The sequence below is a fragment of the Camellia sinensis genome, chromosome 10 (genome assembly GCF_055761805.1).
Source record: "Camellia sinensis isolate YWXY chromosome 10, ASM5576180v1, whole genome shotgun sequence".
Classification (NCBI taxonomy): domain Eukaryota; kingdom Viridiplantae; phylum Streptophyta; class Magnoliopsida; order Ericales; family Theaceae; genus Camellia; species Camellia sinensis.
The window spans coordinates 20,586,156-20,606,749 of record NC_138970.1 but is presented as its reverse complement, the minus strand read 5'-3'; the positions used below and the strand labels follow the sequence as shown (position 1 = coordinate 20,606,749).

The 20,594-nt window shown below is 30.5% G+C and overlaps 2 protein-coding genes across 11 annotated transcripts; one reads left to right on the top strand and one right to left on the bottom strand.

Annotated features, from left to right (window-relative positions):
• The first annotated feature begins 5,399 nt into the window (after positions 1–5,399).
• On the top strand, positions 5,400–11,486 carry LOC114305267 (OVARIAN TUMOR DOMAIN-containing deubiquitinating enzyme 9-like). Of its 10 annotated transcripts, XR_014341755.1 has the most exons (9): positions 5,544–5,726; positions 7,847–7,974; positions 8,292–8,450; positions 8,544–8,698; positions 8,805–8,865; positions 8,991–9,335; positions 9,720–9,774; positions 10,473–10,547; positions 10,671–11,277. XR_014341755.1 is itself a non-coding variant. In XM_082890982.1 (8 exons), the coding sequence occupies exons 5-8, from the start codon at positions 10,416–10,418 to the stop codon at positions 11,314–11,316; spliced, it is 288 nt and encodes a 95-aa protein (XP_082747108.1). In that variant the 5' UTR covers positions 5,400–7,974; positions 8,292–8,698; positions 8,991–9,335; positions 9,720–9,774; positions 9,888–10,415; the 3' UTR covers positions 11,317–11,486. The 10 variants fall into 10 exon arrangements, 2 of the variants coding, with proteins under 2 accessions (XP_082747108.1, XP_082747107.1); XR_014341758.1 differs by lacking the exon at positions 8,805–8,865 and adding an exon at positions 11,284–11,486 and having other exon boundaries at positions 5,400–7,974; positions 8,292–8,698; positions 10,671–10,744; positions 10,836–10,884; XM_082890982.1 differs by lacking the exon at positions 8,805–8,865 and adding an exon at positions 11,284–11,486 and having other exon boundaries at positions 5,400–7,974; positions 8,292–8,698; positions 9,888–10,547; positions 10,671–10,744; positions 10,836–10,884.
• Positions 11,487–14,741: 3,255 nt separating this feature from the next.
• Positions 14,742–16,124, bottom strand: LOC145800202 (UPF0481 protein At3g47200-like). Its single transcript, XM_082889847.1, has one exon. It carries the CDS (start codon positions 16,122–16,124, stop codon positions 14,742–14,744), a length of 1,383 nt encoding a protein of 460 aa, XP_082745973.1.
• Positions 16,125–20,594: the final 4,470 nt, after the last annotated feature.

The following is a 20,594-nucleotide window of genomic DNA, read 5'->3' as shown; positions in this document are numbered from 1 at the left end:
TTTAATCTTTTACTAATATCACTCTCTTTGGTTTTGATTTTTTAATAACTGTTTTTTAAGTTTTCATTTCATATTTTTTTTTTATAGATTTTTTAACATTTCATCAAAAAAAATTTTACTTTTGACATCCACTTAATTTTGATACACTTAAAACGTATAAAATTTGTATAAAAATCTTTCAAAAATTCATTAAATATAAAAAAAATATATAATATATATTCCGAACATTTTTGTATTTTTTTCATATTCAATGATTTTTTTTTAAATGCACAAATTATATATTTTTTAATTGTATCTAGCTTAATCAGATGTAAAATGCTAAAAAAAATTTATTAAAATGTTTTAAAAAAATCAATGAAATTTTTTTTAAAAACTATTTAAAAAAAATCAAAATCGAAAATCTATTTCGTAATTAAATAATATAAAAATTAAAATTAATATTTTGTAAAGAGTTAGGCTAAACCAGGCCGAATCAAGATAAAAATCTTTATCTCAAGTCTTAACTCACTCGAAAATGAAATAAGTTCAAAATCTCAACTCAACTTTATAGCTTAAACAAAAAAATAATTAGACCGGACTAACGTTTGTTTTGAAAATTAATTAAAATAATAAAAAAGTCAATTCTTATTATTATTATTTATTTATTTTTTGTGTGTGCACATCCTTTCATTAAAATTTTTAAAACAACCTTAACACTGTGTTTGGTTTATGAATTTGGAGAGAGATTTAGAAAAGAAAAGAAAAAGATAGATGAAATATGAATAAAATATAATCATATTTCACACACATTTTTCCTTTTCTCTTCGAATTCCTTCCCTAAATCCATGAACCAAAGGAAATGAAAATGCAATCTCACTTTTTGTTTGGTCAAAAGATTTGATGAAAGAAAGGGAAAAAGAATAACAATACATTCTTACTTTTTGTTTGGTTATAATAAAAAATATATGAAAAAAGAAAATGAGAGCAAAATGCAATCCTACTTTTTGTATTAACTTAGACTATTTTCTTTCTCTATTTCCCAATTTAACCAATAATAGTTTGAAATTCGAATCCTATTAATTCTTTCTTCTTCTTCTTTTTCTTTCTATTTATCTCTCCCTTTTCATTTCCGTTATCAAATCTTTCAACTAAATACAACCTAAGTAAATTGGACACCCATCAAACCAATAGCCGCCCTACCTACCCTGGTCAAAACCCATCTCAGCCCAGATGTGGATAGTGACTTTTATTTATTTTTATGATTATGTTTTTTATTATATCTATCAATATAAGAATCTCTTCGGTTGAAATGGAGCGTTTTTATTTTGTCGAAATTATTCTCAACAAATGGTTGTATTCTTTTCAAAGAGTATGTATCACATTTGCTTTATAACTAAAGAAGAAAATGATATAATTTCATATTTTTTAAGTTATAATTATAAAAAAAAGAAAATAAAAGAAGAAGTTATAACCAAATACTACATGAGACGTAAGCAAATATATCAAAATAATGTTATAACTAAAGAAGAAAATGGCATAACAAAAAATGCATATGATAAAGAGCGTGTATTGTGAAATTCTTCTACATATACAATTACAAAACAATAAAAGTCAAAAACTAACAATAAATACCTGACAATGTTGGTTGGATGATGTGGAGATAATATTCTTCAAATCAAATCGGACCAACTATTATTATTGACTGACAAAAACGAGTAAATCTTTTGTTAAATCTGAAGTAATAATAATGTTTCTTTGCAACTAAAAAGTATGAATGATGACTAGTTAAATAGCCCTTTCCAATTCTTTACTTGCTAAAGAGATTGAGTAAATAATAAATTTTGAAAAGTTAAAGATTCTTTAAATCAGTTCACAAGTAATATATCGATTATGTTTCTTGGAAATTACTTTAAAGTATCTTTTAATTTTTCAAAATTTATTACTTGCTTTCCTTGTTGGACTTATTTTTTTATTCTAGGCCTCCTATAAGTCTATTTTTAAGTCATATTTGAATGACAAAAGTTTTTAGGGGAATGAGAATCTCATTGCTAGTAATGGAATCACTAGTAATAAAATCCTTGTATCAAAGTTATTTAGGCATTGAACCAAAAAAAAAAAAAAAAAGTTATTTAAGCATTTGGTTTTGTTAGGAGTCTGAAAGTGATATATTTTTAAATATTGTGGTCCAAATTATTATTGTTTTACACTTAAATGGTTAAAAAAATATGAGATATTTATTAGGAAAAATTATGCAAATAGTCCATGTAGTTTACACGATTTGTCAATTTGATCCCTATTATTTCAATTTGCTCGATTTTGCCCCTTAATTAATTTAACGGATTGTGTCATTTTAGTCCAATAAATAACAGTTGTTAAGTTAATTTGATGGAAAGTCAAACAATGTGTCAATTTGGTCCTTGTATTTTACGCAATATGTCAATTTGGCCCATGTCAAAATCGAGAAAACTATAACAACAATGACCAAATTGACACATCGTGTAAAGTACAAAGACCAAATTGACACATTATTTGACTTTTTGTTAAATTAACTTAACAACCGTTATTTATTGGACTAAAATGACACAATCCGTTAAATTAATGGGCAAAATCGAGAAAACTGAAACAATATGGATCAAATTGACACATTGTGTAAGCTATAGGGACTATTTACATAATTTACCTTAGTTATTATTAAAGTCAGAGAAGACTAACTAAGGCATTTTGTTGTCTATATGTATGAGTATGGGGTTATATTTATGGTATACAAAAGGGGGTCTTCAAAGCAATATAAGTATTACGAAACAAACCCGCCCCTATAGGTTTAGCGTCGTAACTGGTCAGTAATCCTTAGATTACCAAAAGCCTCTGTACAGAATAACATATAATTAAGGGGCTAGCAGAAGCAACTTATAGAAAATAATGCCTATAGAGCTGTGCAGACATACACGAGACAAAAAAATTTAAAACTTTATATAAATATAAGTGACGTCAAATAAACAACAGTCTTACATCACCTGATATACAAACAAAACAGAATGTAACTTAGCCCAATATTCAGATACAAAAGAAAACAGAAAGACAGTGAACAAAAACAGAAACTGTCAGCATAGAATTTGTCCACACTTAAGCTTTTTAGGAACCTCTTCGTGAGGCACAGTGGTTTGGCTGACTCAGATAGATCTGGGCAATCATCTTCCAGTCTAGTCACATGCCTGATCACCTACATACATAAATAATAGAATGAGTTGGAGCCCAGTGAATAATAATAGAGTAAATGTGTCACGATCCAAACCCGCCCCTATAGGTTTAGCATCGTAACCGGTCAGTAATCCTGCGATTACCAAAGGCCTCTAAACAGATTAGCGGAAGCAAATACATAAATATAATCGTCCAATGAGCTGTGTTGACTTATATGAAACAGAATATTGAAAACTTTATATACATATCCAAAAATCATTCTCATGTTATATCCACACACTTAACTATAGCATCTTAAGTACAACCAACAAAAACAAACAAAGTCTTATATATAGAAACAATCGGAGCTTATAACACGTGACACATCAAGAACCTCCACGTGAGGCACAATGGTTGGTTGACAACAGAACACAAATCCAGACAAAAGTCTTCAGGCCTGGTCTCCAGAACGCTCACCTATACATATATATACACACAGTGAGCTAAAGCCCAGTGAATAACATAAAGGTAAAGATGTTAGTGAACGAATTCCGAACATATCATATTCATAAAACAGATCATAACAGAATCAATTCTCATATCCGAACATCATAATGGTACATCTAATAGAATATATCACATTGTCATTTGACTAGAGTAATCGGTTCCGGATACCGATTAAACACATCACTAATATGACAAGTGGCTAACGAGATCTTGTAATTACATATATGTCATGGACTTGCATTAACATCTCGTCCCCCATGCCTTGGGACTATCTATGGATGCCATAATAGATTTTAAATATAGGACATCCGTTCGTGTAAACAAATATCATTTCAGAAATCATAACTTATCAAATCACATTTGGAACATAATTCATATGAACATATCTTTACAATAACGTTACTCACAGTGGGCTTCCAGAAACAGTTGGTCAGTCTTCGAGTCTTGACCTACAAACACAAATGTACATAGCACAAAACATGTCTCATTATTACTTATATGGCCATTCATGGCTTACCTTTCTTCCTTTAACTTCTTATTCATTCCATGCCATGTAATTTGTTCATATTGAACACATACTCGGATTTGACACATATTTTTTAATTCACTTACGTATGTTATTTCTTAGCTTATTAATCCTTAATGACTCACAAATCATGCCTAAAAATGCCCGGAAAGAGATGGGAATGAAGATATATACTTAAAACATCTTTTGAAAACATGTTGAAAATAAGTTGTTGGCTAGAGCCTACTTTTCGTCGCTAGAGCCAACTGAAGGCAAAAACTGAGCTCACTCGAGCCACCATTTGGTCGCTCGAGCCAGCTTTTGCAGAGTTCAAAATACTAGGAGCTCGCAATGTTGGTTCGAGCCACCACTTCCTCGCTCAAGCCAACACTGAATTTTCTGGGTTTCTAGAAAAAAAAATTGAGTTCCAAAAATGCATTTTAACATGTAAAAGCTTTCATGGCCATTCCAAACTCATGGAAACACTTTGATAACACATAGAAACTTCTTTAAAATCATGAATCAAAGGTCAATTTACTAAATCAATGCTCAAAACTTTCATGCATGCAAGATTTTTAACCCCTTTTTATCTCATACCCTTCAAAACATGGATTTGAGCTGCAAAACAATATAATTTATGAAGTAAAACTCTTGAAGCTTTCAGAAATCAATGATGCATGTGTAAATTAGCTTCCAAATCATCATGGGTGATAGGATTCAAACTCAAGAATGGAAAAACATGGAAAAATCATGCATGCATGTGGAGTTACTTCAAATTCTTTTTCCAAAGCTCATAAAACATGAAATTCACTCCCAAAAGCTTTGTGAATTATGCAGGCATGTACAATTCATCTTCTAAATTCAACATGGATGACATGAATCATGTTCAGAATGATGAAATTAAACAAAAATAAGCATGCATGTATGAATTGCCTCTAAATTCATCATCTTTAGTTCAATTCTTGCACATAATCACAAATTCCTCTTGAATTGATCTAATTGATGGCTTAAACTCATAATTAAGTCTTGAATTCTCACCTAGAGTCTTGAATAAGCCAAATTCTTGTAAATCTTTGAGCTTCTCTTCTTAATCTTTAAGAATCAAGCCTTAATCTTCCAATTCTTTAGCTTTCTCTCTCTAAAAGTGAACTCACTCTCTCTCTAGAATACAATCTCAGATTTTGCTCTAAAAAATTGTGAAGTTGAGCTCACAAATGAGTTGCCTTCTAGCGGCGGCGATCTCCGTCGGCGTTACCACGGTGGTTCTCTGGTGTGGTAAGTTTCTCTATCTCGTTCTCTTGTTCTGTGTGTTGACAAATTCACCCATTCGATCCTCTTCCTTCTCTCCCACTCTTGTTCTGTGCATTTTCCCATCGTAATTTGCATTATTTTCTTTTTCTTTTCCTTTCCTTTTCCGTCACTTTCTCAGCTTCCAAACAGCACTATTTTGGTCTGCCCCCTTTCTCAGGGAGGTTGGTTAAGAGAGCATATGATGCATTGTTGTTGGACGCTGGTGGCACTCTTTCGCAATTGGTGAAACCTGTCGAATAGACTTACGGTTAGCTTCACAGAGTTGTTGCTTTGATTCATGGAAATTTTAACTCAATGTTGTTTAAAGCTATGGATTTAAATCAGTTGTGAATTATGATGCATTTGGAAATTGTTAGCTTTGACTTCTCATGTGGAAGATGAAATTGATTTACTATCTATCTATTTTCTTGGGACTTTTGCAGAGTTATACATAAAATGCAATTGAACAAAACCCTTTTTAATTCAAATGAATTGTAGAAGTTATTGTTAATGTAAATTAGGGACTCGTTGAAATTGATTAGCTGGAAGTGAAATAGTTAAGCATACACTTTTCCTTTTCTTTTTCTTTTTTTGAAAAAATCCTCTTATGTTAATTTTACTAATCCAAACACAACCTTAATCTTCATACAAAATCCAAGGCAGCCCTTGACATATGATAGTCGTCATCATTAATTAATTAGGACTATAGGCCATGTTTGATTCCACAAGACTAGTAGTGAGGTATTAATAATCCAATCAAATTAGTGTGGTATTCACAATGCCACCCCTACCTCATTACTAATAATCCTACAAATTTGTTAGATTAATTATCCATTGGATTGATAATCCTAAAACAAAATGTCAAAACAAACATAGGATAATTGGGCCCGCGGATTAATAATCCCAATCCCATGTTCTAATCCTTCTAATCAAACATGCCAAAAATGTATAACAATGTAAGGTTCTAAAAGGCCAATGCAAATATTTTCCTGGAATGTGAATGAGTGGTGGGTGTCCAGCCTAGGTCTCTTGCAAGTGGGATTGCAACAAAATCACAAACTGGACTTGCTATTTCACACATTTTGATTGTCAACCAAGTGTAGAATATATATTAATATAATATAATATATCTGCAAAAGTAATATGAATTCAGAGAACAAAAGACACTTGATTGAACCATGGTGGTGGTTCTGGTTTACCATCATTTGCAACAATGGTTGAGACATATTCTTTGGTAGATGTGCTCTTTTTTGAACCATGGTGGTGGTTCTGGTTTACCATCATTTGCAGCTATGGTTGAGGCATATTCTTTGGTAGATGTGCTCTTTTTTGTTCCAGTGCAGATTTTTTGACTCAGAATATGCCTCAAGTTCGTTTACCCTTTTCCTAGATTCTGTTAGGAGGTGCATAACTCAAAAATCTTTTGAATAAGTTGCAAAATTGTTTGGTGCAATTAAGATATGAAAAAATTGAACCTATTTGGCAGATAAGTTGTTTACTAGCTTGTTACTGTGTAAATATTCCAAATGCCTTAGAAGTTCTGGGTGATAATCCAACCAAGCCCCTTTATGGCATTTTTGTCCAACTGATAAAAGTTAAAAAATTTAATCCAAAAAAAAAAAAAAAACCTCTCTTGTAGTTTAAAAAAACTAGCATTTTCCCTAAAAAGAAATAGATTTGTCACTCCCTCTCTAGAACTGCAGTCTGCAGTTCAGAGCTTGAATCATGTTAGAAATGTGTTTCAATCCAGAGACAGAAACATGACTCAACCTAGAAATATATATATAATGATCTACAACTCACTAACACAGACAAAGGAAGAAAAAGAGAAACAACGGATCATACATCAACACACCTTACAAAAAAGTTCTCCATGAAACCCCCCTGCAACCAGAAAATTATCCCTCACTGCTAGCGTGTTGATCTGAGTTTGTGTAAAACCTTCTAACAAGCTCCCCGCATGTCTCTAAATTACCAAGCAAAAGAAAAATTAGCTACACCGGACATTCATTAGTTTTTAAAAAAAATGAATGCTGGCCACCAACCTAGAAATTACTTACTGAGTCTGAAGATCGCTTGAAACTGAATGCTGGCCACTAGCAATGGCTATGAAATTCTTCCTGACAATCACTTTTGGGTTGTACTCAAAGATTTGTAAATCAAGCCACACAATATTCATGATCTAAACAAACTTAGAGTCTTCTATGTACCCTCACCCCCATCCCTGCTTCTTGCAGGTATTGTATAATGTAATATGTTATTACAAGCTCCATACAATCAGTAGTCAGAGTAGCTAAATTAGTTATTTGTTTCCATCTTTTGAGCTTAACAGACAGTTTAGTTCCGTTTAGTCATTTTGTTAGTAAATTATGGCTTTATGTTCTCCAGGATTTGCAAGCATTGAAAATGTTTGAAGCCGAAGCAAACTCTCAAGCTAACTCCCAACTACCCGTTGATGGTTTTTCATAATATCATTAACATTTGAAGACAATCTGAACAGTTGTTGTAACAATAAGGTGTGTTGAGTGAGTTGAATTGAGCTCAGTTTCTATTACCAGTTTGTTGCTGCTGCCATCCCTTTCTTCCTATATTAGTGATAGTAGTAATATCACACATTTAACTTAATGATTTATTTAATGAATTTTAATGCATTTGGAGTTTTAAATAAGCCATTCCAATTGGAAACAGCGGCATACTTCTATACTCATGTGCTTGCAGAAGTGTTTTTGCATGTGGATTAGTGTCTAGGAGTTGTAAGTCTATCACATGATGGCAACAATTGGCTTCTGATTTAAATTTTTATTAATAGACTTGCTTCTTGTTTTTCACACAGATGCTATGATCAAGCATTTGGAAGCAACTGTATCTGCTACCAGATTGGATATGGAGAGCTTAAACTCAAAGATGGAAGAGTTGCATGTTGGTTTGAAATTTAAGGAGGACGGCATTCAACGTTTGAGAATCTCGTAAGAGATCTTGAAGAAAGAAAAGAGTGATCTTCTATCTAGCAACAAGAGATTTTCTAGCAAATAGATTCCCCCTTGAAAAAATTCTGATTTCTGGGTTATTTTCGAACCTATTACAGCGATGGAGAAGCCTATGATAAGATTCAATATCAACCAAGTGAGCAATTACAGCTATGGAGAAGCTGAGGCATTGACTGATGATATTGAAGAAGAGAGTCAGGTTTTTGGGGAGGTCTTGAGGATCAAAAAGATTATTGATAATTGTCAAGATGAGGTTTGTCTTCATAACTTGTACTAAATCTTTCTCTTTTATGTGAATTTAATTTTCATTTCTGTATTTTGTTGCTTTTGAAAGTTTTTTTTTTTTGTTTTTTTGTAAGAACTTTGATAAATGGGAGATTAAGCAGAAATTCCCTGTTATATTCTACATTTTGCTTGCTGGTGCGCACTCAGTTCTTTCATATTTTTTTGTCTCTTTTTTGTTGTTTATATATTCATTTTACAGTTTGTGGGCACCGATTGACTTAGGATCGAATCATTTGTTTCTGACATGTATTGGTTTGTAGGCATTAGAAATTACTGTTTGGTGTGATGGAATGGAATACCAGTAGAAATATTCCCGTGGAAAGCCTGTTTCAACTTTAATGTGTCATGAGCTTCCTGATGAATCAAAAGACCACTAAGGGGCACACATTAAGTTTTGGCCTGACAAAGCAAGTTAGTCTCGACTCTCAAAACCCGACATGCTTTTGATGATTCTATTGATTCAATTTGTAGCAATAATTGTATTTAGGGGTTTTCATAGTCTTTGTCTAACTATGAACTTTTTTGCATTATTCATTACTGCAATTCAGTTTGATTACAGCACTATAGCTGGACGGATTACGGAGCTGGCTTTTTTAAACCCTGAGGTACAGTCATTACCATCTGCTTATTGTTCTATGACATCTTTAAACCTTCTAAGTTGTTATTCTAATTTTTTTTCTTAAACTTCTCATTTATTTTTCAAATGTAGATTTTTTTTAATTTTTAAATTTTTTAATCTGGTAACTTGCTGCATCTTTTGCAATGGAGAAATACCTTCGGTTGATGAAGCAGCTATTGTTTTAGGACAGGACAAAAGCTCCCCTTCCCCTCGTCTAGAGAAGAAAAAGATTATGCGTCTTTGTCTCTTTTGCCTTCCTTTATTATTATTATTTATTTTATTTTATTTTATTTTATTTTATTTTTGCGGCTGTGGGATTTTTATTTCATATATATAGTTTTTGATGCTGGAGATGTCTATTTTTCTTCAGATTGCAGTTATATGAGATAGTGGAGTTTAAGGTTCATGGAGATGGAAATTGTCAGGTTAGTTTCTTACTACACTGCACCTCATGTTGTTGCACACCTCAAGTTCCATGTATTTGTGATGTCTTTTGCATGCCATGTGATTAGAGTTGCCTTTGTCTCTTGATGAACAGATACCGCAAAAGTCGATTTCTTGAGTCGCACTAATCATTATTTTTTGGTGGGATGATGTGGTTTTGCCTTCAGTTTGCTTTGTTTCCCCCTCTTGCTTGTTTTCTTTCTCTATACGAGATGGCGTACTTCAGTACTATATTTTTCAATTATTTTTTTGCTTTCCTTTGTCATTTTCCTATTTTCTATCTATGTAACTCATTTTTTGATGAAGCATTTCTTGCGATGGAAGAAGATTATGTACATTTTTTGATATCTTCTTTCCATTTTTTTAACACTCTGTCTTTGATTTCTACTTTTTTATGTTTCTTTTGATGATTTTTGTTTGTGGCTCTTCATTTGGTATTTGGTTTGGTAATCACATTAGACTTGATAATAACCAACCTGATATTGTAATCTAATTATTTCTGAATTTAATATTTTAGTAGACAATGTGGTTGTAGTTGCATGGTCTTATTCATAGTTTACTTCAATTGATTTGATTTGTTTTTATTTTTCCTAGTGGAAAAAATGCCTGAATATTATTCAATATGGTGCTTAACGTTAACAACTTGTTTCATATCTCATTAGTGCCATATTTTCCCCAGTTTCGTGCTCTATCAGATCGGTTTTATCGCTCTCCTGAGCACCACAAGTTTGTGAGACAACAAATTGTAAATCAGGTTGGTAACCTGTCATTATAGCAGTACTAGCATATCAGTTTGCCAGCTATGTTTTAGAATTGTATGAATGTAATTGTTGTGTACTTGTGCTGTTTCTTATGTTGCAATATATTGGTTTATCAGCTTAAGTCTGCCCCCGAGATATATGAGAGATATGTCCCCATGGGTTATGGTGACTATTTGAAGAAGATGTCCATGTACTTTTCTACTCCTTTGTCATTGATTTGGTCATTTAGTTTTTGTGGGTCTAAATTTAACATTCTTCTGTTGTCATATGATGGACATTAGGAATGGTGAATGTGGTGATCATGTCACTTTGCAGGCTGCTGTAGATTCTGTATGGTTCTGCAACTTCATCTTTTCTTTTCTCTTCATTATTAATATAGGCTTGTTGGTATTTTTGTGTACTACCACTGTGGATGGGTGGTTGAGGATTTTGTAGACAATCACAGACAGAAATGACACTTCTTCTCAAAGTTGCATGCAAGGATGAAGTTTTGGCATGGTAATAGAGCCCATTTTAACAAGACTTGGTCCCTTGAAATCCTATATTTGGAAATTTATGGGACATTCCGAACAAATGCAATATTATGTCACATTCTATTATGGTCAAAGTGTACATCCCACAAGCTTCATATTTTTTCTTTTGTAAGACAAGAAGAGTGTCTACAAAAATAGTAAGTTTATTCATATGTTTTTAGTAGTTTCTGAATTAATTTGTGTTTTTATTTTTCAGGTCAGAAATTTCTTGGAGAGATGCAAAATATAGTCAAAGAATTCAAGAACTTAGTTTTTTCAAGTTTTTTCATTTTTTAATATATGTGATCACAGTTAAATTTTTTTTATTAATTCCTTTGTATATACTTTTCAACATTTAACTTTCATTTATGGAATATATGACGTTATTTCATTTAGTATATGGTTGTGATTCAAAATATAGTATATAGTGTGTATTATATTCTTCAAATGCGCGTACAAAGATAATATTGATTATTCTTTAAATATGTCGAATTTTTTTTTTTTTTATCACAGGTTTTATTAGTTATTAATCACACTTAAAAGATGTGATCTAAATATTTTTAATCACATTTAAAAGATGTGATCTAAATGTTTTTAAGCACACTTAAAAGATGTCTAAATGTTTTTAATCACACTTAAAAGATATGATCTAAATATTATTAATTACACTTAAAAGACGTGATGAAATTATTTTTTAATGACACTTAAAAGGTGTATTTAAAAATAACCTATTTTAATCACACTCTCAAAGATCACATTTTAATAAAATTTAAAAGGTGATTAAAAGACATACATCACACAAAAAAAGTGTGATCTTTATTTATATTTATAATAATTGACTATGTACATTGATATTTTATGATGTGCATTGATGTACCATTTTTGATTAACACAAAGGATTTTTGAAGCTGCGATTGAGTATTTTTACGAATATGTATGAGTTTTAATTTCTAGAAGTAGTGTGAGTTTATATGTAGGGAGGGTTATACTCTGTTTTTGTTGTTGATGTTTTGTTCAGAATAGACAGTAAAATGTTCCTGTCAGCAATCAGAGTAACATGTTACTGTTTATGTCAATTTCGATGATAATTTTTTTTAAATTTTTTTTTTAAAAAGAATTTCATAGTCAACCTAGATCTTATTTTATATATTTTGATGAGAGGATTATAAAAATATTAATTTTATGAAAAATTGATATTTAGATCAAAAGTTATATCATTTTAAAGTTTAAAATATTGAATTAGTCACTAAAGATATTTTAGTAATAGTAGTGCATGTTAAACTTTTCAAGAAATTTTTTTTTTACTTGTCCTTAATAAATTAAAGTTTTATTATGAGAAAGTTTTGACAAAATCTACCTTTTTAAAAATAATTTTTAAATTTATAATTCTATTTTTAAAAATATTTTAATCAATATTTTTTACTTTTTAGATCCACTTAAGTCTCGTTTTCCATTTGGCTAAAAAAATAAAAAAAAAAGTTACTATCAAATCATTTTCTCTATTTTTCTGCATGTCTCTTTGTAAAAATCAAAAATTAATTAAAATAATTAATTTCCAAACGAGGCCTTAATTTAAATACAGTTAAAAAGAATGAAATTTATAAAAAAAAAATAAAAATTTACTAAATACTAACAAATATTGAAAAATACAATAATATTAGTACATTTTCGTATTTTTTATATTTATTAATTTTTTAAAATATTTATTTACAAATTTTTACTTTTTAATTACATCTACATTAAATTCATTTAACAAATAAAAAAAAATGATCAAAATATAAATTAAAAAATATGAATTTAAAATTCAAAACTCAAAACTAAACAAAATTATTGGCACTGCAATTTGTGCTCTCATATTATTGGTATCATGATTTGTGAGAAACGCCAATAATTAAATAAATTATAATTAAATGATTGATTGATTGGTTTTTTCTTTTTATAAATGATATATATTAAAATTCTTACAAAATGAACGTTTTAAATCATTAAAATGAAACTCATAAGAGTGTCTCCAACGCTTCATCAACTTTGAATAAAAATTTGATAAAAAATTTAATCTCATATGATGCATTGCAATGATAAACTTAAAATTTTCATCAAATCTTGTTACAAGCTCGGTTGCCCAGGACGATGTCCTGGCAAACATCCGTCCATAAGTGAAAATTGATGTTCAGATAAAGAAAGCTCGGTTGTCCGGGAAAACATCGGGTGGACATTCGGCTCAACGGTCACTTATAAAATTTGATGAAAGATAAAACTCCATTGATCTAATGAAAATTTTAATTCTCTCTTCATTTGATATTGTTTTGATGAAATGATTGAAACACCGTTTTAACCAATTTTTCATCAAATTTAAATTTAATGAAAGATTTGATGAAGGATTAGAAATGACAGGTCTGACAGACTCGAATCTATACAACCATACTGAATTTATGTGTACACCTATAACCTTTCATATACTAGTCTTTGTAACGTGTTATTTTTAAGAGTTTTTCTAGTAGACCCAAAGAGGGGCACTAAGAGCTTCTCTCTATAGCGATTTTCAATGCCTTTTCGACGAATTTCCAACGAGTTTCAAAAACACTTTTATAGTGTAGATATGGATTTTTATACCTACAAAGAATGGTTTGAGAGTTTCTCTTTTCATTTTGCATAAATTTTTAGATTTTCAACGCCTACAAAATATCCCCCACTTCAAAGCAATATAAATATTTAAAGGCAAATAACTATTCAGTAGTGTTTGAAAAAAAATAATTACAAATAAATGGTAAACATTATAAATGTTAATAATTATAATTATAATTATTTTATGAATTTGTAATATTGGAAAAATTACCATTTAGTGATAATTTTTAAAATTTAAAGGGGAAATGAAGGACGTCTAGTTGAAGGGAAAAAAAAAAAAACAAAAAAGAGGGGGCAATTTAAATTACTTTCTAAACTTTTATGGGTAAAAATATAGGGTCCGTTTGATTTAGTTTTAGAATAATGATTGGAGTATGGAGTTGTGTTTTGAGGGTTGAATTTTTGAATCATGATTTGAAAAGAGAAAATTTGTTTAGTTATGAGTTTTGAAAATAGTTTTGAGATGATTTGTAATTTTTTTATTCTTTTTGATTGCTTGATATATAGAATGTGAGGGGAGAGAAGAGAGAGAAAAAGTGATTGATTGATTGATTAATAATAATAAATAAATAAAAAGAGAAGGGAAGATTTTTAAAAGTAATTTTGAATTATATTTTAAAAATATGTTTAATTAACATTTTTCATTCAAATTATGATTTAAAAATAAAATTAAAAAAAAGAAGAAGAAGTAAACCAAACGCTACCATAATTTTGAAGAAGGGCATTCTGCCTCCCCCATCCGTCCCTGATCACGGGATAAGCTAGAATTCTAATATAAAATAGACAAAAAGTAAAATCATACTTCATTTTAACAGAAGAAATCACAAACATATAAACCAAACGCACAAGAAATCACAAACACTCACATATCACATTTAATATTTTAGTTTGTAGGTTAACTTACTAACCACTACACTTACTCTGAAAACACATTCACTCTCACTCAAATTGACACAAACAGAGAAACTGTCTATATATGCATATGCAAAATATTTTGTTGAAATAAAAAAAGTGGATGATAGGGTGGAAGCCTAAGCAAACAACATTAGATCAGTGTCGGGACGGGGGTGAAATAATAATTGTAATTAGGGCAATGACAGTTTGTGTGAGAGTGAGAAGGAGGAGAAAAGCAGCTGCAATAGTAGCAACAGTGACCCATATATTTTTGAAGTAATCACGCTTCAATGAAGCTACTCCTCTGTTCCACCATTTCTTGCAATAAGCGTTCACATTGCTGCACTGTTCAGCGTAGTAGAACGATGGCATAATGATTCTTCCTTTACCTAGGTTGTTGAACATAAGTGCCACCTCTTCGTCATCACCAAGCCAGTTTTCAAGAATTTCGTGGCCACGAAGTTGGCTCACATCTTCTTTGGTGTTGATAAGTTCATCCATGAAAGAAGTATAATCGGTGAAATACCTGGGTTTGTCATCTGAGGAATGTTGTTCGTAGGCAATAATGTTACGGAAGAATGTTTCTGTCGAATCGTTGACTTTAAACTTTGGTATTTTAAAATGACTGTGTTCGAAGCATATATCGAACATGCTGAGGTGGTGCTCATCATCATCGTCTATAGCCTTGAACTTGATACCCGCATCCTTAAGCTCTATCACAGACGGCATTTTATAGCAAGTTCTCTGATTCTTGTTTTGGCGGTCATTTGATTTATCTCTGGTGGAGGAGGAGGAGAAGGAGGAGGAGGAGGAGGAGGGAAGACAAACATTATGCACCAAGTCAAGAAAATGCTTGCTTTCAGAGACGGACTTATTTTCAAAATCCGTTTTGGAAAAGTCAATCCCTCCCGGTAGCTTCTCAAGTATAGGTAACATTGCCAGCTCCGTGAGGGTGGGGGTCAAGGTAGGATCAGGATGAATCTGGTTTGGATTTTGGGTCACTATCATGCCGTAGCTCATGTCATAAAATTCAGATATAACAAAGAATGGAAGTTGGTTTTCAAGTAACATCAAGTCATTGCAAATCTGTATGCTCTTCCATGATACTTTGGCTTCATCACCCGCGTGTGATTGTTGATGTTCATCCTTAACAACATAAAGCTCAAACACACCAAGAAGAAACTCAATAACAAAGCAAGCATCATATAGCATCATTTTCACAAATTCATCACTATCGAGGTGGTCAACTGGGTCTGCATAATACTTGCGAGCTCTTTCTTCTAATTTCTTCATAGAGTCTAAGTAATTCTCCTTACGCAGATTGTTGTTACGTTGAAGGAGCAATTCCAAATAATGCTCTTTACGTTTTTCCATAGCAAGTAGTTTGGATTGACCACGGTGGTAAGGCCCTATTGAAACTAGCTTAGGTGTGTATGCTTTTTCATTTGCATTACGCAATCCTTCATGCACCCTGAAGATACAAGCTGCTTCATCGGCCAAAGCTTCGGTTTCTTCAATGTCAATGGTATGTTGTTCCATATTATTATCTATTAAATTTAAAAGATAACGTGAAATCAGGGTGGACCCAGAAATTCTAATTAGAGGGGGGCGAAGTGTGTGCAAAAAAAGAGAAAAGTTTTGACATGACTAATCGAAGACAATTTATTACATGAGCGCTGTGAAAATAATATTTTATAAATTATATTAAATAAATCTAGCACGTCATTTTTTATTTTCAAAATTGTAAATTATTTTGTTTGTTGGCATTGTTGCGCCAATCGCTCTTTTAATGAGGTTAAAGGGATCAAAGCTAATTTTGATGGCATAAAAATATAAAGATAAACAAGGTATTCATTCAAGTGTAAAAAAAACAACAATATCATTTTTTCAACTATATAACTAATGAATTATTGATGAAAAATAGGCCAAATATTATGTGAATTAAACCTTAAGAAAGCCCAATGTAATCAAGTCAAATTTGTAGAGTTTATTATATTTTTTTCAATTTTTTTGGGAGGTTAGTGTAATTTACTATAAATAAAAGGAAGTGACATGTAAATCTTTTACATATAAAATCGAGTTGATAACATTGATAATATTAACTAGATTATAAAATAATTGGAAACCATCTCATTAAACATTATAAAATTATGATGAAATCAAAAATTAATAAGTGATTTTCATAAAATTATGAAATCATTTCATTATACTTTTATAAATATACGCAAAACATAGGGTACTATTTTAATTTTTAAAATCGGGGGAGGGGGGAGGGGTTGATGGTGGTGGCATGGCGGCAACGATGATGGTGGTGGTGACTATGGTGATGGTGGTAGAGGTGAGAGTGACGGTAATAGTATGGTAATATTGGTATGATTTTAATTTGGAAAATATAATCTGTGTTTTAAAATTGAAATATTTTGTCCAAGAAGTTTATTTTTTGTTGATCATGAAAGCGTAATAACCTTGAGGTCATGAGTTCAAGTCACGGGACAACCATTTTATGTACTATGTCAAAAGTCAGGTATGTACCTAATATTTCTCCTCCTAAACACACATTAATGTGTACTAATTGAATATTTCTTTTTATGAAAGCATAAATACAACGAGCCATAATCAAATCGAAACATAATGAGCCATAATCAAATTCGAAGACATTTTCGATTACAACACCAAAATGGGTCATAACCAACAAAAAAAATAGCTCATAATCAAATACTATTTAAAGCATAACCAAAACGTGATAAACAAAATAATAATCACAAAATCATAATTAGTGGTGGTTGCTGCTACAGATATACACAAAAATGTATATAGAACATATAGACTCTATACTTATGATGTATTTATTCTATTAATTTAGCAGAATTCATCTCTGCCCCCTTGTGTATAAATAGAGGCCACTCTCCTTTGGATTTTGGACATAGAATTTCTTGCTTTCTTGTTATATTGTCGGTCTGCCTAAATTATTCTTCCGAGTGTGAGAGAGTGTTGCCATCGTTAAGTTTACTAAAACTATTCAATATGTGTTTCTGCACTAGCTGATTTCAACCATCGTATCCTGAAAAACAAACGTCGACGTTCCTCCAGCACCCATCAGTGAGGTAGCAAATCTGTTTTAAAGAAACTGTGTCCATCACAAGCTTTGGTTTGCTTTCTTTTTCGTCTCTATTAATTATTTTATGTCAAAATTTGCTTTGTCTAATATTCCTGTTCTTCAAGTTGTAATATTTGGGTTTCAATCATTTCTATATTTTTAATTCTATAGTTTATTTTGTATTTCATTGTTTAATAAATAAATAAAAGATCATATTGTTTCTCCATTTCTATTTAGTTTATTTTATATATTATTATTATTACGGAAAATTACCAATAATAACTAATACAACAATAAATTATAACTAAATCTTAATAAATATTACAATTAATCATAACTAAATACCACAAAAAATCGTAATTGGCATAAGATACACTTATTATAGAATTTCCTCGGCAATATGATATCCAGCTATACGTAGCCAAGTGCATCGGCTCCACCAAACCTTCTCACCCAAACGTGTGATTTTTGTATGTGGATAAAATATATTTATGTGGTATCTTTTACTACTATAATTGGTGAAAAATAGTGGTATATGAACCATATTATTGGAAATTTGGAGAATAGTAGAAGGCACATATATTTATGATTAGTGAAAGAATAGTGTCACTTGATACTCTTATACAAAACTTTTTCCATTCAAACCTTCTTTTTATTGGGGTACTCTTTCTATCCATATCTCACACAATGTGCTTCAGCTTTAAGGTTTTACAAAATTAGAAGAAAATATATATATATATATATATATTTAATGATTGGGTTTTGTTCTTGCAAATACTTTTACAGATTTTGACTTTTCTTTTTTGAAGGAGGCCTTGGTTTGGGAGATATCCCTAGTGCTTGTTTCAAATCTCTGTTCAATTTGTGTCTTTTATATGTATGACAAAATGTCAAAACCACACTCAACAAAGATAATAGATGGGCGTGTAACTTGTAAGTTGTAACCCAATTTTGATGCGTCCCATTTTTATGATTTAAATTGTTTATTTTATTAAATATTTTGCATATATAATTTATAAAAAAAATTAATTCAATTCAATAGTCATAACTTATTTAATTTATTGTATTAGTCATAAAAAAAATGAAATTGTGTTTCTAAAAATAGACAAATTTTTTTGTGACAAACGTAATAAATTAAATATGTTATAATTATCGGATCGAATTAATTTTTTTTGAATGATATATGCTCAAAAAAATGAATAGCTTCGATTATTGAAATGGGATGAAGTTTATGGGCTCAAAGAGCACTCTCTAGTTGAGATTATGAAATGAAGAGAATCCTCGTCATAATTTTGATTAGTTGTTTGGTTTAATAGAATTAGAGGTGAGCATGGTCCGATTTGGAATAAAACCAGAACCAATCTATTGTCTGTGGTTCCATAAAAAATCAATCTGAACTATGTTTCACATAATTTGTTTACAAAAAAAAAATCATATAACATTTTCAAAAAGATTCGACTTGCCATAAATTTTAAAAATAATAATATGTCTATCAAACATACTACTATCACAATATTCACCAATTATGCAAAAATATAACATCAAACAAACATTGTTCAACATTAATCTATCATAATTTTTCAAAATATAAACATGCATATTATTCCACCATTAACTTAAACAAACATACTAATATCTAACAAATAAACGTATATGATTTAAATTATACAGTCCAATTTGGTTCAAATTGGAATCATGGACCTAAATTTGAAACCACTTCAAGGAGACCTGTTCCCCAATTTTCTAAACCAATACCAAATCAAAAAAAAAAAAAAAAAAAAAAAAAAAAAAAAAAAACAAAAAAATCAGACCTACCGGATTGGTTCAGATCGATTTAGTTTGGGAATTTTTTTATTTTCATGCTCTACCCCAAAGAATGCATAAATCTTAAAATCCTAAAGAGTAAATATTTGGTAGTCTTGTAATAACGCTTTACTATTTAATTTGTGACCCTGGATTTGTTGTTATTTGTAAAAAAAAAAAAAAAAAAACTGCATAATATTCTTGAATTCCAAAAATTGAGAATAAAAAAATAAAAAAAACTGCTGGGTTGCTAGTGGTGTACATTGATTGGCCGATTTGTTTGTTTGGAAAGTCCTTGATTTTGAAAATATGAGGTAAAAAGAATTGAAGTGATTGATAATGATTTTTATTTTTTATTTTTATGAAAAAATATACAAAAAGTAAAAAGAAAAAGAATATATATATATATATATTATATCTTTTGATTTTTTTTTTTTTTTGATTGTTTTAACCTATTGCCAAATGACTCCTAAATATGCTGTTTGGTGAGTGAGTGTTAAATAAGTTGAATTTGTACTCACAAAAATTAAAATTTTAAAATCTTCCTAACCCCATCATACGTATGTATATATATATTCTAAAAAAACTATTAAAAAATAAATAGACAATAAAATAATGCCAAACTTTGTTCCTATTGTACTCTTTTTCTTAATCCCATCTTTGTCTTCAAATTACAACAAAAGTTTGGAGGACCAAATTTTTTTAAGGGGTATGATCTATTTTCTATACAAGTAACACAAGTTTGGAGGATCAAACTTTCTAAAGAGGGGAAGACTGTGATGACCCTACTCTGTATTATGGTTTAATTCCCTAATCGTGCATGTGATTATGTGTTTGATGGGAATTTGCATGTTTAATTATGTGATGATTTTGAATTCATATATGTTCTTCGTAGGAAAACCTGTTGAAATTAAAACTTTGAACTAAAAATTGAAGGTCTTAGAGGAGCCAAAAACCAAAACTGATTAATTATTTGTTACAAGCATAATTTTTAAAGCCTAATGAGAAGTTTGGTAAAATTTGATTCAGAATGATATAAATTAAAAATAACTGATTAAGCCTAAATTGATGCTAGATTAAATAATCGGATCAAGTGTTAATCATAGTTT

Coding starts and splice junctions, on each gene's coding strand:
- LOC114305267 (XM_082890981.1), top strand. CDS start 10,416: ATGGTGCTTAACGTTAACAACTTGTTTCATATCTCATTAGTGCCATAT. Junction 10,548..10,670: donor GACAACAAATTGTAAATCAG/GTTGGTAACCTG, acceptor TTGGTTTATCAG/CTTAAGTCTGCCCCCGAGAT. Junction 10,745..10,835: donor TATTTGAAGAAGATGTCCAT/GTACTTTTCTAC, acceptor GATGGACATTAG/GAATGGTGAATGTGGTGATC.
- LOC145800202 (XM_082889847.1), bottom strand. CDS start 16,124: ATGGAACAACATACCATTGACATTGAAGAAACCGAAGCTTTGGCCGAT.